Source organism: Rhinichthys klamathensis, unplaced genomic scaffold (genome assembly GCF_029890125.1).
Source record: "Rhinichthys klamathensis goyatoka isolate OS25496 unplaced genomic scaffold, OSU_Roscu_1.1 h1tg000133l_1, whole genome shotgun sequence".
NCBI lineage: Eukaryota > Metazoa > Chordata > Actinopteri > Cypriniformes > Leuciscidae > Rhinichthys > Rhinichthys klamathensis.
The window spans coordinates 4,925,651-4,941,935 of record NW_026606668.1 but is presented as its reverse complement, the minus strand read 5'-3'; the positions used below and the strand labels follow the sequence as shown (position 1 = coordinate 4,941,935).

The following is a 16,285-nucleotide window of genomic DNA, read 5'->3' as shown; positions in this document are numbered from 1 at the left end:
AATTTTTGATCAAGGAAAGTTTGATTAGTCATGATATGACCCATTTGCCATTTATTGATCTTCAAACATTTATTTTTCCCCCCACGTGGATGTCTCTGTGTGTGTGTGTGTGTGTGTGTGTTTCTGTTAGTGTCTCTTGCTGCTGATGCAGAGGAAAGGCTGGTAGATTTTCTGCTTGGTCCTGAGCGCTACAATAAACTTATCCGGCCTGCGGTCAATAAGAGTCAGCAGGTCACTATTGGCATCAAAGTCTCTCTTGCACAGCTCATTAGTGTGGTAAGTGTGTAACTCTCTCTCTCTCTCTCTCTCTCTCTCTCTCTCTCTCTCTCTCTCTCTCTCTCTCTCTCTCTCTCTCTCTCTCTCTCTCTCTCTCTCTCTCTCTCTCTCTCTCTCTCTCTCTCTCTCTCTCTCTCACACACACACACACACGCACACACACACACACACACACACACACACACCCACAAAATATTAGAGCAAAAAACTACTGACCCCAAACATTTGAATGGTAGTGTATGTAGTTAATATTTTAGGCATTTAGCATACAGTAGTATCCAGAGCATCTTAATTTTTTTTTAAATATTAAAAAATGTATTACAAATTTAAATAAATATTATAATATGTTCTAGCTTTAAAACATTTAAAGCATTTAATGTTCTTGTCACAAGCAAAATACATGCAATACATCCATGGTGCAACATAAGAATGCCCTTGACTTAGAGACTTAAGGTACATTCAGAGTGACAGGTAAATTCACTTTGACACTGTGCTCTAACCAGGCATAATGCCACAAAGTGAAAAGCAACACAACAATTTGTTTCTATATTTGTCCGGTTACATTCTGTATCTCCGCCCACTGGAAAATTTGTTCTACTCATTTGTTCAACTCTGTGCTTCAGACAGCTGTATATTAAACAGTAAATATATTCAGATTGACTTCCACTCTTTGTGAGGACGCTGGAACCCTGCCACGTTCAGGTCTGATTAGGACAGTGTTAGTGCTCACATGGGTGATACAGGTTTGAGTCTGGATTGTGTCATATCCTCATCATATCCAAACAAATTTCTGTCATGAAACTCTAGATGGCACAGGCCAATAGCTCAACCTGCTTGCAATCAAATCATTATCTATAGTGCACAGCTGATTGGTTCCTGCTGTATCAGTATCCAATTGTATCAGTAGCCTGCTGTATCAACCTTAAAATACAGCACTTGGTTAGCATTTTTGCATTAGCAGTGCAGCACGCTTTCAGAAACCCTCCACCTTCCCCAGCTCCACCTGTATAGATCTGCTACGGGTACTTCATGTACAGCAGCAGCAGCAGCAGCATGTCTTACTTGCTCACAGCAGCGTGTCATGTATGTATTGGCAGTAGCAAGTCCCGTACTTGCTCTGCAGCAGCAATAAAAGCAGCAGCGTAGCAGATCTATTCTGCCAAGACCAAACATTTCAACATTGCCATAGCCATTACCATGCCAAACACTCTGAGATTTGTCATGCCAGAAATACTTTTCTTTCCCTTTTTCACTGTTGCATACAAACTAGGACTGTCAAGTGATTAACATTTTTAATCATATTAATTACATGATGTGCGTGCCGATTAATTAAACTAGTCAATCGCAAATTAATCACATCAAATTTGCATTCAGCTTAGAAAGATTTTCTTTACCCCCAAAAGATAATTTAAAGTCATTATTGTGTTAAATGAGAAAAGCATCAAATAGACATTACAAAAAGTAGCTTTAGAAAGAAATATTTTATCTGATTAAACATAAAAGTTTAGGGTCAGTAAAATAAATTAATTTGAGATGTCTCAGTATTTTTTTTATTGTTCATATATTAATTGAAGTCAATTGTAACCAATGGAAACCAAAACAGTTTGGTTACCAACATTCTTGAAAATATCTTATTTTATGTTCTGGAAAATAAAGAAAGTCATAGAGGTTTGAAACACCTGAGGGTGAGTAAATGACAGAATTTTCATTTTTGGGTGAACTATTTTTACGGAATCAGACGTTGTGTTTGGACAACAACTGAGCGGGTGAACTGGGAGCAGGTGAGTAAGAAGTGCAATGATGAATCGGAGATTGGGATGCTGGCAGTGAATGGAATGTATCTTCTTACAGGAATGTTGATGGGTCGATGAAGGCATGGAATGCAGGATCGCTGGAGACTCTGGAGACACGGAGGAAGGACGAGACACTGGGAGAATCATACGGAGGAGAATGGAGACAAGACGCTGGAGATAGATCGCTGGAGAAGTCAGGTAGGTCGTTGCAAGGTAAGGAAAGTAGTCCTCTTCATACAAACGAGACCGGACAGTGAACGGTGTGTGCTTTAGTAGTGGCAGTGATGAGGGTGATGAGGTACAGGTGTGTGTGATCAGAACTCAGGTGAGGGAGTGCGCTGTGATTGGCTGGTGAGAGAGCAGTCAGGGAAACACTTCCTGCCCCATTTCAGGACTCCGCCGATCTTCCATGAGATGATGGGATCATGCTGCACAAGCCACGGGCACCCTAGGATCACCTCAGTGGTGGAATTCTCTAGAACCAGGAGATGGAGGGACTCTACATGGAGCTGACCAACTTGTAGTTTGATGGGACCAGCACTATATCGGACATTCTTGTGGCACAGTGGTCGTCCAGTCACCGACTGGACCTGGTAGATGGTCTGAGTAGTGGTCGTCGGGAGGTTGAGTTGGCGGCAGAGGTTTCCGGAGATGAAATTCCCGGCTGACCCAGAGTCGAGGAGGGCATGAACTGGGAGAGATACCTTTGAAGCAGTAAGGGTTACAATGGTAGTGAGTGGTTTCAAATTCTTGATGGGAGTCTTCAATACACTCACCATGGGACGTTGAGGACAAATGGGGCATGCGGTGATGATATGCCCCCCAGCACCACAATACAGGCAGAGCCCCTGGGTCAGCCGCCTCTGCTGTTCAATAAACAGTAGCCAGGGTGGAGTCGACTTGCATTGGCCCGTGGCCTGGTTCTGGAATGCTGAGGTGCTCTGGCTGGCGCAGGAAGATAGATGGTGTTTGACCCTGGTGTTCTTCGAAACACGACTGCATACGGGTGGTGAAACGGATGGACAGTTGGATGAAACATTCTAAACCGATGGTATCGTCGTATGCCGCGAGATGCAGCCGTACTTGGGGATCCAATCCCTGCCAATAGGTGGTGAGGAGCGAGCGCTCATTTCAGCCACTGGCGGCCGCGGGGGTTCTGAACTTTAGAGCATAATTATTAATTGACAGATTCCCTTGACGGAGATGATAAAGTTGGTCACCTATTGATGAATCTCCCACAGGTTTGCCCATTGGAGAGCTCGCCCCCTCAGCAGGGAAATGATGAACGCGATCTTAGCCCGGTCATTGGTAAAGAGATGCGGCTGCATCTCCAGGGTCAACGAACATTGCAGGAGAAATCAGTTGCAATATTCCGCCAGACTAGTGTAGGGCGCTGGTTTGGCCATGGGACTGGCGATCACGATTGTGGAAGTGGTGGTGAAAACGGAAGTGTTGACTGGTGCGGTGGTGACGGCTGGTGTGATGGGATCAGGATTGCCCTGGTTCCGGTGAGCTCATGATCGGTCTGGTCTTCTGTTACGGAATCAGACTCACAAGACAGAGATTAAGCAAACAGGAAGTTTATTTGGACAACTACTGAGCGGGTGAACTGGAAGCAGGTGAGTAAGAAGTGCAAATGATGAATCGGAGATTGGGATGCTGGCAGTGAATGGAATGTATCTTCTTACAGGAATGTTGATGGGTCAATGAAGGCGTGGAATGCAGGATCGCTGGAGACTTTGGAGACACGGAGGAAGGACGAGACACTGGGAGAATCACACGGAGGAGAATGGAGACAAGACGCTGGAGAATGACGCTGGAGTAGAGGTTGGAGATAGATCGCTGGAGAAGTCAGGTAGGTCGTTGCAAGGTAAGGTAAGTAGTCCTCTTCATACAAACAAGACCGGACAGTGAACTGTGTGTGCTTTAGTAGTGGTGATGATGAGGTGCAGGTGTGTGTGATCAGAACTCAGGTGAGGGAGTGCGCTGTGATTGGCTGGTGAGAGAGCCTGGCAGATCTGTAACAACTATCTACAACTCCCTTTATTTTTTATTAATAGGGAAATATGAAATAAATTTTTTTAATGAAATGATACCCTTAATAAGAAACTAAAACTGCCAGTAGGTGTCGGTAAATGCCTAAATGAGTAAGTCATTGAGTCATTCATTCATTTGATTCGTTCATAAATGGCTGTCTTTATGAATGGGCCATTTAACCATTGGTTCACCTGATTTGTTGAAAACGCTGATTCATTCAGTAATGACACACCACTGTGTGTTGCTCAAAGACGCACAACAGTTCTGCTGTAATTTATAGGTATTTTCATTTGCAAAATGTAGCATAAACAGTCTAAACACAATATTAACTTATATAAAATCAATATCACAGTTGCACGTGCTATTCGGGACAAAGACAGCACTCATGTGATACTTGTTAATCATGTCATGTTGTACTGCTTAACTATATAATTTGATATAAATTTGATATAAATTTGACAAAAACCTATACAGGGGTTGCCCCAATATCTTGACATTTAGGGGCATTCTAACTGCATTCTATAGTATAGGCTACATCAAGCAGTGAGCTGTTGCCCAGGATCATGTTTGTCACCAATCAACTGTATGAAGGTGAAAGCCCTAATACAAACACATTCAATGTTCTGTTCTTTTTACAGAATGAGAGGGAACAAATCATGACAACGAATGTGTGGCTGACGCAGGTAAGCTCACTCTCTATGTCTGTGCACTCATCCGGACAGTGTTATAAAACAGTCAAATGAGCTGTCCCATACATGTCTGCAAAGACAGCACGTAGCAGATTTGAGTTGAAATTAAATTATAGTTAACTTTTAGGTCATTTCTGTTGCATCATGGAAAATCCTGTTTAACCGAGTGAATGCATTTAGCTGTTCTGTTTTAAATGAATTTGGTGCATCGTCTTTTTTTTTCAACAGCATTTTCAACCACATTCTACTTTTTCTGTAGGAGTGGAATGACTACAGACTGGTGTGGGATCCGAATGAGTACGATGGCATCAAAAAACTACGAATACCATCGCAGCACATCTGGCTCCCTGATATAGTACTCTATAACAAGTATGCCATAACTGTGACCAGTAGCATAATGTGTACTGTATAGACTTCCATTCAAACGTTTGGGGGCGATAAGATTATTTAATGTTTTTGAAAGTCTCTTATGCTCACCAAGGCTGCATTATAAATACAGTAAAATAATAATATTAGTAAATAATAGTAAAAAAGTAATATTGTGAAATATTATTACATTTTAATTACATGGATTTCTCGGCAACGTCATCACTGCTTGCGCATGCAACCGGGAGGCAGAAAAATGTGTTTTGTGGTTTCATGTAGTAGGCTAGTAGCATAGTGGTGGTGTCTGAAACCTAAACAAGCGTAACGTAACTTATATAAAAGCAAATTCGGGCTGTCCAGTAGATTCTGCACTGCTAACATTGGCTATTACATTACTAGCTTAACATGATAATTCATACATATATCAAAGTAACACTGCAAAATTAAAGACAGACAAATAGATCCAACTAAAATCACGTTTTATTGAGTCAGCAGTTATATACAAACAATACAAACAATAAGGAAAGCTTCAATAGCTTCAATATTTAAGGTTGTTGCAGTAGCAGACCAGCACACCATTCTGGCTTTCTGCCTCTGGTATGCACACGCACCCTGAAACCTGTGTTTTGACTGTATTTAATATATTTTAAAATGTAATTTATTCCTGTGATGACAAAGCTGAATTTTCAGTAGCCATTACTCCAGTCTTCAGTGTCACATTGTCCTTCAGAAATCATTCCAATATTCTGATTTGCTGCTCATGAAACATTTCTTAGTATAATCAATGTTGAAAACGGTTGTGCTGCTTAATATTTTTGTGGAAACCATAAAACATTTTTCTTTTTGATGAAAATAAGGTCCAAAAGAACAGCATTTATTTGAAATATACTGAATATATATATATATATATATATATATATATATATATATATATATATATCTAGTAACAATGTAAAAGTCTTTACTGTCACTTTTAATCAATTTAATGTATTGCATCCTTGCTCAATAAAGAGAAAAAAAATCGTCTCTGGTTACGTATGTAACCCTAGTTCCCTGAAGGGAACGAGACGCTGCGTGACAACGCTTTGGGAACGCCCCTGCGTGAGTGCGTCATGAAGCACGTATGAAATCAGTCCAATGGCGAGACGGAACGTCATAGGCGGGTGACGTCATCGACCAGGAAACTATATAAGCACCCCAAAACACAAGCGCGTCAGCTTCTGATAAGACTGAAGCAAGTGCTCACGGGCATGCTGGGAGCATGGCATAGACACGCAGCGTCTCGTTCCCTTCAGGGAACTAGGGTTATATACGTAACCAGAGACGTTCCCTATCAGGGAACTCGAGCTGCGTGACAACGCTTTGGGAACGCTAATACCAACGTCGCCATACGAGCAAGTGTCCGTCGTGTGAAGTCAGAGCGCACATGCGGACGAAAGCACCTGCGCCCCTGGAGTGGAGCTGAAGTCGAGATGATAAAACTTCACGAATGTGTGCGGTGAGGACCAACCAGCCGCATCACAAACATCCTGGATTGATACTCCTGACAGGATAGCCTTAGAGGCAGCCATACTCCTGGTTGAATGAGCCCGGACAGCCAAAGGAGAAGGCTGACCGGCAGACTCGTAGGCAAGTGAGATGGCCTCGACCACCCACTTGCTCAACCTCTGCTTAGATACTGGACAGCCCTTCTTAGGGGGTCCAAAGCAAACGAATAGCTGTTCGCTCTTTCTCCACAGGGCAGCTCTGTGGACGTACGCATCTAGGGCCCTAACAGGGCAGAGCAGATTTAGTTTCTCTTGGTCCGACGTCAGAAATGGAGGAGGACAGAAAGCCTGCAGTACAATAGGCCCGACCACATTGGTTGGTACCTTGGGAACGTATCCTGGCCTAGGGAGGAGGAAAGCCTTCACCATGTCTGGTGCAAATTCCAAGCACGAGGGAGAGACCGACAGAGCTTGGCTATCTCCTATTCTTTTTAATGAAGATATAGCCAGAAGAAAGATAGTTTTAAGAGTGAGGAATTTCTCCGAAACTTCTTCAATGGGCTCGAACGGTGCTAGAGAGAGACCTTCTAGAACAACCGCCAGGTCCCAGGTCGGCACCCTCGTGCGAACTGCTGGCTGAGGCTCAGAGTGCCACGAAGGAAACGGGTTACAAGTGGGTGTCTCCCGAGAGAAGCTCCACTCAAAGGGACGTGGTAAGCAGATAAGCCCGCCACATACACCTTCAGTGTGGAGTGGGATAACCCTGTGGAGAAACGCTCCTGAAGGAATTCCAGCACTGCACCCACCGGGCAGTTGACTGGGTCCAACTGGTGTTCTCCACACCAAGAGGTGAACATTTTCCACCTCAAGGCATATAATTTCCTAGTGGCCGGAGCTCTGGAGTGGAGGATGGTCTCCACAACCTCAGTCGAGAGACCAGATTCTATGAGCTGGGCCCCCTCAGAGGCCAAGCCCACAACCTCCATAGATCTGGGCGGGGGTGAAGTATCGACCCGCTCGCCTGAAAGAGAAGGACCCTCCTCATCGGAATCTCCAGAGGAGAGCCGTCGAGGAGAGAAATTAGGTCCGAAAACCAAACTCGGGCCGGCCAGTACGGGGCTACCAACAGTAGACTGACCCCGTCCCGGCGAACCCTCTCCAGAACTCCTGGGAGCAGAGCAATCGGGGGAAAAGCGTACAGGCGTGACCTCGGCCACTCCTGTACCATCGCGTCCAACCCCAGAGGGGCTGGAGGACTTAGGGAAAACCACAGTCGGCAGTGTGATGTTTCCCTGGATGCAAATAGGTCTACCTCGGCACGACCGAAATGTTTCCATAGGAGCTCCACTACCTCGGGGTGGAGTCTCCACTCCCCGGGCCTTGGCCCCTGCCTCGACAGGATGTCTGCCCCCTGATTCAAATATCCCGGGATATAAATTGCCCTCAATGAAAGAAGCTTCCCCTGGGACCATAGAAGGATCTGGCGAGCCAGCTTGTATAACGGGCGCGAACGCAGACCCCCCTGATGGTTTATATAAGAGACCACCGATGTGTTGTCTGACCGGACAAGAACATGGTGACCTCTCAGGTCTGGGAGGAAGTGTTTCAGAGCCTGAAACACCGCCATCATTTCTAGACAATTTATGTGCCAATGAAGATGATGGTCCTGCCACAGACCCTGGGCCGAGCGACCACTCATGATCGCCCCCCAGCCTGTGAGAGAGGCGTCCGTCGTTAGTGTTACACGACGACACGGAGCCCCCAACACAGGACCTAGGGACAGGAACCAAGGTTCTTTCCACATAGCCAGAGCACGGAGACACCGTCGCGTGACCCTGATCTTGCGGAGCGGGTTTCCCCTCGGGGAGAACCCTTTGGTCCTGAGCCACCACTGCAGTGGTCTCATGTACAGCAGGCCGCAAGGTATAACGTTGGACGCTGCTGCCATCAGACCCAGAATCCTCTGATATTCTTTTACAGTGAGTGACTGGCCTAGCTTTGCCTGTTTGACGGCTAAGAGAATCGAAGCTATACGAGCAGGAGACAGACGTGCCTGCATCGTCGTCGAATCCCAAACCACGCCCAGAAAAGTGGTCCTCTGTACTGGAGAAAGCACACTCTTTTTGGCGTTGAGCCTCAACCCCAACTTTTTGATATGGGCGAGAACGACATCTCGATGCCGAATCGCCTGATGCTCCGATTGAGCCAGAATCAACCAATCGTCGATATAGTTTAAAATGCGGATGCCCTGGAGTCGCAGCGGAGCCAGAGCTGCATCCATACATTTCGTGAAAGTTCGGGGAGACAGTGCTAGGCCGAACGGAAGAACCCGATACTGGTACGCTTCGCCCCCGAAAGCGAACCTCAGGAACTTCCTGTGTTGTGGAAGGATGGAAATGTGGAAGTACGCGTCCTTTAGATCTATCGTGACAAACCAGTCCTCGGACCTGATCTGTGACACGATCTGCTTGAGAGTAAGCATTTTGAATTTGAGCTTCCCTACTGAGCGATTTAACAGGCGCAGATCTAAAATTGGACGCAACCCCCCATCCTTCTTTGGAACGATGAAATATCGGCTGTAATAACCCAACTCTCTGCTGGGAGGAAGAACTCGTTCTATAGCCTCCTTCAGCAGGAGAGTTTTCACCTCCTGTTCCATAACCAGAGCCTGCTCGGGGCCCACCACTGTGGGCAGAACCCCTCTGAAGCGAGGCGGGCGTGATCTGAACTGAATCGCGTACCCCTTCTCGATAGTCTGCAGGACCCAATGAGATACATTTGGAAGGCTTTTCCACTCTGCCAAAAATTCTACTAAGGGTACCAGTCTCTCGAGACTGGCCTCTGGAATATTTTGAGTGGCAGACACAGTGCCATGTAACGGCGCACCGGCAGGGAACAACTGGTCTAACCGCTCTAAACCGCTCCTCAGAGCGGGCGAGCGTCCCTCGGGAAAGCGCTCGCTGGGACCGTCTATGCCCCGGCACGCAGGCGGGGTTGGCAGAACGGGCCCCTGAGGGCACCGAGACAGAACGGGCGCCGTGTACAGCGGCGAACACCTTTCTCTCTCGGTGGGGGCCACCCTCAGCACCCTGACGCCTTTGGCCCACCAAAGCCGAAGTATTTCTTAATGGCCTGGTGGGCAACGCCGGTGTCTTAAAAGACAACGCTGTATTTGGAGAAAGATGGCTCGCTAAAATCTCCTCAGCCTTAGGCATCGCCCCATAACCAAAGCTCTTAGCACCAGAAATATTAGAATAAACAGATGTTTGTTGAGTAAATATTCTGGCTGACACCGGTCTATTCCATGATCTCGACACCTCGGTGTGGAGAACAGGAAAGAACGGAAGACACCGGCGTGGAGGTGCAGCCCGAGATGGCAGAAATCTCCCATCTAGTTTACTTCTTGAACGAGATTCCTGTCTTTCAGCTGGCCACTCAATGCTTAGTTTTTCTACAGCTCGAGTGAACACCTCCATCAGCTCCTCACTAGCAGGAGACTGAAGTGACGAGTCCCCAGTCTCTGCTGTATCAACACTTTCAACATCCAATTCCTCAGAACTGGATAGTTGAAGTGTTGGTGCCTCAGCCCGGGGGGAAGAAACCGCAGCGCGTGCTTCCACACCGGGATCTGAGGCACTGGATCTACCAGGTAAGGGCTGAGATAAGGCAGAGCCCGTCTCAATCCCCGCTGATAGATCCATTTGCGATCCCCACGATTGAAGCCTCCGCTGTGCCTCGGCAGCAGCGGGACCCGAACCGCGGGGAGCGCGCACCGAACCACTCTCCTCGAAGAGGGCTCGGCGGGAGCGGAGCGTTTTCATTGACATACGCTCGCAATGCTCGCAATCAGCTCCCTTGAGAGCTGACTGGGCATGCTGCACTCCCATACAAACAACACACAGATCGTGAGTGTCCCCACCCGTGATATAACGTGGGCAGGGATGAACACACTTTCTGAACTGCTGTTCGCTCGCCATAATATTGTCTCTTTATAGTTTTTTTTATATGTGAAAAACTCCTGCCTAGCAATTTCTAAGGACAGACAAACACACTTTGAGACACAGACTGATATATTTCACACACAGAGCGCTTGCTGAAGACTTCAGAAGCTGACGCGCTTGTGTTTTGGGGTGCTTATATAGTTTCCTGGTCGATGACGTCACCCGCCTATGAAGTTCCGTCTCGCCATTGGACTGATTTCATACGTGCTTCATGACGCACTCACGCAGGGGCGTTCCCAAAGCGTTGTCACGCAGCTCGAGTTCCCTGATAGGGAACTTACTGACCCCAAACTTTTTGAACAATAGTATGAGCACAACATTAAGGATTCTTTTTGTTGGATGACTAGTTTAGAATATTTTCTTTGCAGTTTATTTTATTTATATTTGAAATAAATATTGATATTATTATAAATTATACATAATTATATGTAAAATATCAGTTTAAATAATTATTTATATATTATTTTCTTTACAATGAAAAATATGCATGCTGAAAATTATAAAATAACTACATAATTAAAACACTTTTGCTGGAAAACTATCACATACTGGCCATTCTCATCGCTAAGCACTGATATACTGTATATACTTACATTCAGTATAGTTATGTACTGTAATAGTCAATTCTCTAATGCATATCACAACATCTGATGAATTGATGTTTGATTAGTAATAGCTTGGAGCAGTAGATTTGGAAAGAGTTATTAGTACCTCACTAATGTGTGTTCACAGTTGTTCCCAGCCATAAGCCGTGTAAACTTTTGGGATGTTTTGAGGCTTTGATGCAGTCACTGTTTAGTGACAAACTCAATACAACAAGCAAGATGTCACTGTTCCAAGAGACTGGCTAATTATGCTAAAGAGTTGCCAAAAGCAAAAGCAGTTGCCTCCCTTGTTGCTGTTCTTTCAGGTCGTTCATGTCTTCGCTCTTGACAAAGCTCAAAAGAATGAAGGAAAAAAAATAAGATGAATGACAAGCAAAAAAGTTTAAACTGCTTGATCTAGGTCAGATGTTTGTTCCTAGTGGAAGCATTGTGTGTTATATAATCCCCATTTTAGCGGATAAAAATGGAGGATGCACTTGCACATGTTCATTGCTTAAATGGGTAAATTGGGTGGGATGAGACTAATTTGCTTAAGAGGCATTTCCTCATGTAAAGAGACACTGGTGCATGTAATCCTTTGCTAAAATAAGCATTGTGTTTCTATGCTAATTTTAATTAAAAATCTGTACACTAATCATTTTCAAAGGGCACAGAGAAAAAGAGAGATCCTGGATTAAATATCTGTTAATTAATGCATATTAATCAGGAACTGTGTGTGACGAGGAGGCGTTCTCAACGTCTCATATACATGGGTTTTTCAAACTAGGGGCTTCAAGGAAGTGCACGGAAAATTTGAGAGCAAAAATATAAAGATGCTTACAAAATGATTAAGGGCAAACAAAGTTAACTTATTATTTTATACACTTGTGATATTAATTTAATAATTTTTAACACACCAAATTTTATATTACTAGTTTCATCACAATTATGTTATTGGATTTGACAGCTGTAATTAAAATATAATACTCTAATAGTGGGCATAAAAACATGCGCTAACTTAATACGTCAACTTAATACCATATAAATATTCTCCAAATAATATTTTAATAATTTGCTTTGCCTTTAGTACAACTTTTAAGAGATTAACTTAATTTAGAAGTGAAACAATATTTAGATTAAATATTTTTCACACAGTATAAAAGGTCTTTATTTATAAAAAATAAATTGCTGCCATTGTTTTTTTTAAGAAGGGGGTCCCTCGCAAGGGAATATTCATATTTGGCAATGGTTGGCATCAAAAAGTTTGAAAACCCCTCTGCCAGTGAATGCATTTTGCCACTGTAACACACTTAATGCTTTTTTACACAGTATACACTTGATCTATATTTAGAATGTATATTCTGTTCTTTTGCAGTGCAGATGGCGTGTATGAAGTATCATTTTACTGCAATGCAGTTGTCTCCAACACCGGTGACATTTTCTGGCTCCCCCCTGCCATCTACAAGAGTGCCTGTGCGATTGAAGTCCGTAACTTTCCCTTTGATCAACAGAACTGCACGCTTAAATTTCGTTCCTGGACCTACGACCGCACAGAACTCGATCTTGTCTTGACATCTGATTTTGCCAGTCGTGATGACTACACACCCAGCGGCGAATGGGATATTGTGTCTCTCCCTGGCAGAAAAAACGAAGACCCCACTGACCTCACATACCTGGATGTCACATACGACTTTGTGATCAGGCGCAAGCCTCTTTTCTACACGATTAACCTCATCATTCCATGCATCCTCATCACTTCTCTTGCAATTCTGGTTTTCTACCTTCCTTCAGACTGTGGGGAGAAGATGACACTTTGTATTTCAGTTCTTCTGGCTCTTACTGTGTTTCTGCTCCTGATTTCGAAGATCGTTCCGCCAACATCACTGGCTGTTCCATTAATAGGGAAGTATCTGATGTTTACGATGGTGCTGGTCACATTTTCTATCGTGACGAGTGTGTGTGTGCTCAACGTGCACCACCGTTCTCCATCAACCCACCATATGCCCGAGTGGGTCAAGCGTGTGTTCCTGCATAAGCTTCCTGCTTTCCTTCTAATGCGACGACCGGGAAGGTCTAATGTACGGGAGAGGTTTAGAAGGAAACACCAGCAGAAATCGTTTTCCACTGATGCAAAGAGCATAAGGTTGGATGGAGACTCACTCTTCTTAAGTGATGACCCTGGACGTGTGTGTGGGGCATGGAGGGTCGGCGACCTTCCTGAGGGGTCGGGCTTCAGGCAGAGAGTTAAAGTCAGACACGACCCAGATGTGGACGAGGCCATCGAAGGTGTGAGGTTCGTTGCTGAACATATGAAGATTGAGGATGATGATGAAGGGGTGAGAAGGGTTTTGAGATTATTGATTTATTGACTTATTGAGGGTGCTTCCACACTGGCAGTTTAGTTTGAATCAGGGCACTGTTTGCATGAAAAATTGGTTATGTAAATGCTGTCTTGCGGACCCAGGAGTGCACCGGAGTATCGAGCCCAAGACTATCTGTAGACATCCTTAGTTCAACAAAGCACATGTAGGGGATGACAGTGATGATGATTTACCTTGAGCGTGCACTGTAACACCGTGTACTGTACACTCGATGCAATGCCGCAACGCGATAAAAGTATCGTTTCCATGTTAATCAGAGTTTTTGTCCTAACCAGCCGCGACGGCGACACGCCACGATTCTATTTTAGAAACGGTTTCTATTTTTCTGCAACGTCGCTCCTGAAATAACAAACACAAAGTGTGGCAATGATAATCTCAGGTACTGTTTATGTGCTTTATTTAATGTTAAAAGCATGCAATGTGACTTTGAATATCATTTAGTGCTCCCAGCCTATGTATTTTTAATAATGTTTAAATGGTGTAATATTTGTGAATTTGATTATGTAGCCTACTTAACCATTTTCTTGCGAGGGCCGTCAAGATTACTCTCTGGTGCTGTGCGCTTGCCGCGAGACTCCGCCCACATGCTGTTCTGATTGGCTGTGGGATTTGATTGATTTTGCGATTCTCGCAGTCGAGTCGCGTCTAGTCTGGACAGACAAATTATTTGTCGCTGGAATCTTATCACATCGCTTCTGGTTAGAACACGGTGTACTCTTACTCAAGTATATTTTTTAGGTACTCTTTACACCTCTGAGGAAAGTAGGCTACACCTGGTTGGTCTGTCTAATTAAAATTTGCAAACTACTAGCAATCAATTAATTTAGGTGGCTTTCACACTGGGCGCGTTAGCTGTGGTCTAAATACGAGTGTGATTGCAATGGACGGCATATAATAGAAGACAGAAAGCAGGTTAATATATAGTTCCCTTTCGAGGGATCTCGAACTGCATCGAATGACGCTTTGGGGAACGCCCCTCAGCATAGCGCCTCTGAAGCATGAATGAAACTAAGCCAATCTTGATTGTTGTTGCGTCATGACGTAACGTGTGACGGCACACACGGAAGCTACAAAGGGATGCCGGCACACAACAGCGTCAGCTTTCTGTTCTTCAGCAAGCGCTCTCTGTTGACGTGTCTGTCTTATTGGGTGTTGTCTGTCTCAGTATCACACAACCAATATATATAAAGAAATGGTGAGTCAAAGTTACAAGCGGTGTGTGCATCCCTGCCCTCGATACATCACTGGTGGGGACACACACCAATTGTGTGTACATTGTTTGGGAGCGCAGCACGCGCAGGCAGCTCTCGAGGGGGCTGCTTGTCCAGATTGTGAAGGTTTAACAATTCGGGTGCTGCGCTCTCGCCTGGCTATTTTTAATGAGGATGGCCAGGCTTGCGAACCCTGTGGTGCGGGTCCTGCGTCCGTTGAGGCGGCATGGCGGCGTTCGTCATGGGGCTCGCAAATGGATCTGGCAAGGAATCTTGAGACTGCCGAGGCACTTTCTCAGGATTCCTCTGCCAGTTCCGATGTTCTCCCGCCTCGCGCGGAAGCCCGCCCGGCGGCTTCTTCCCCGCAAGCAGAGAACCCGATGCTCGAGTTGTCTGCTTCTGAGGAAGCGGACGTGCTCAGCATCGAGGGCGGGGATTATGGAGATGACTCGCCACACCATGTCCCTGCATATTAGGAGCTGGTGGAGGTTGTTTCTCGCGCTGTGGACCAGTTAAACATCAGCTGGCCGCGTGAAAAGTAGGAAGAGAGAAGCAGCGTAGAGAACAACCTCATCACCGGGGTTTGCCGTTCTTTCCCGATTTACTTAACGAGTTGTGTAAATCGTGGAACAAGTCTTATTCCTCTCGTATTTCCAACCCCCCAGTATTAGATTGCAGCAATATTGTGGGGGCGAGAGAGAATGGTTATGGCATGATGCCTCGGGTGGAAGAGCCATTGGCCAATTATCTTTCCCCCAACGCTGCGTCATCCCTAAAAACCAAACCCTCCCGCGATACATCTACATTGGTGGGCAGGGCTTATATGTCTGCACACTATGGCAGTACTGCAGGCATACCAGGCCGACCTTCTTAAAGCGATTGATGAGGATGAGGGGCCAACTCCAGAAGATGTTGCGGAGTTGAGAAAGGCTGCAGACTTGTCTCTCCGAGTCACCAAGGAAGTGGCCCGCGCTATCGGTCGTTCCATGGCGGCTATGGTGGTCTCGGAGAGACATTTATGGTTAAATCTGTCAGGCATCAAGGAGAAAGACAGGGTTTTCCTCCTTGATGCCCCGATTTCGCCTTAGCTCCCCCACCTACAGACAGGCGCAAAAAGAGAGCGTCGCTTCTAGAGCCCCCCCTCAAGGAGCATGGGGGCATAGAAGGCGCTCTTGCCTCAACAAAAGCAGGGCGACCTGAGGGCCGTCCTGCAGGCGAAAAAGGCTTCAGGGAAGAGATCCTAACAAACGTAGGGTCTCTTCGGACTGCCCCACCCGTGGCGGAGCGATCGAGGTCGCCTCCTCCGCGGAGCCCACAGGAAATCGATGTCGGCTTCCCGCCGTCAAGTGCGCTTCGGGACGCATCGCTTTCGGGGGCGAAGCGTACCAATATCGGGTTCTTCCGTTCGGCCTAGCTCTCTCCCCTCGCACATTTACCAAATGCTTGGATGCAGCTCTAGC

At 45.7% G+C, this 16,285-nt stretch overlaps 1 protein-coding gene across 1 annotated transcript in view; it reads left to right on the top strand.

Moving 5' to 3' along the window:
* chrnb5a (cholinergic receptor, nicotinic, beta 5a) overlaps positions 1-16,285 on the top strand; it is a 41,219-nt gene that overhangs the window by 5,936 nt on the left and 18,998 nt on the right. Inside the window, exons 2-5 of the mRNA XM_056256949.1 lie at positions 131-276; positions 4,745-4,789; positions 5,055-5,164; positions 12,609-13,569. Coding sequence (XP_056112924.1) covers positions 131-276; positions 4,745-4,789; positions 5,055-5,164; positions 12,609-13,569 — 1,262 coding nt within the window. The remainder of the gene's footprint in view (positions 1-130; positions 277-4,744; positions 4,790-5,054; positions 5,165-12,608; positions 13,570-16,285) is intronic.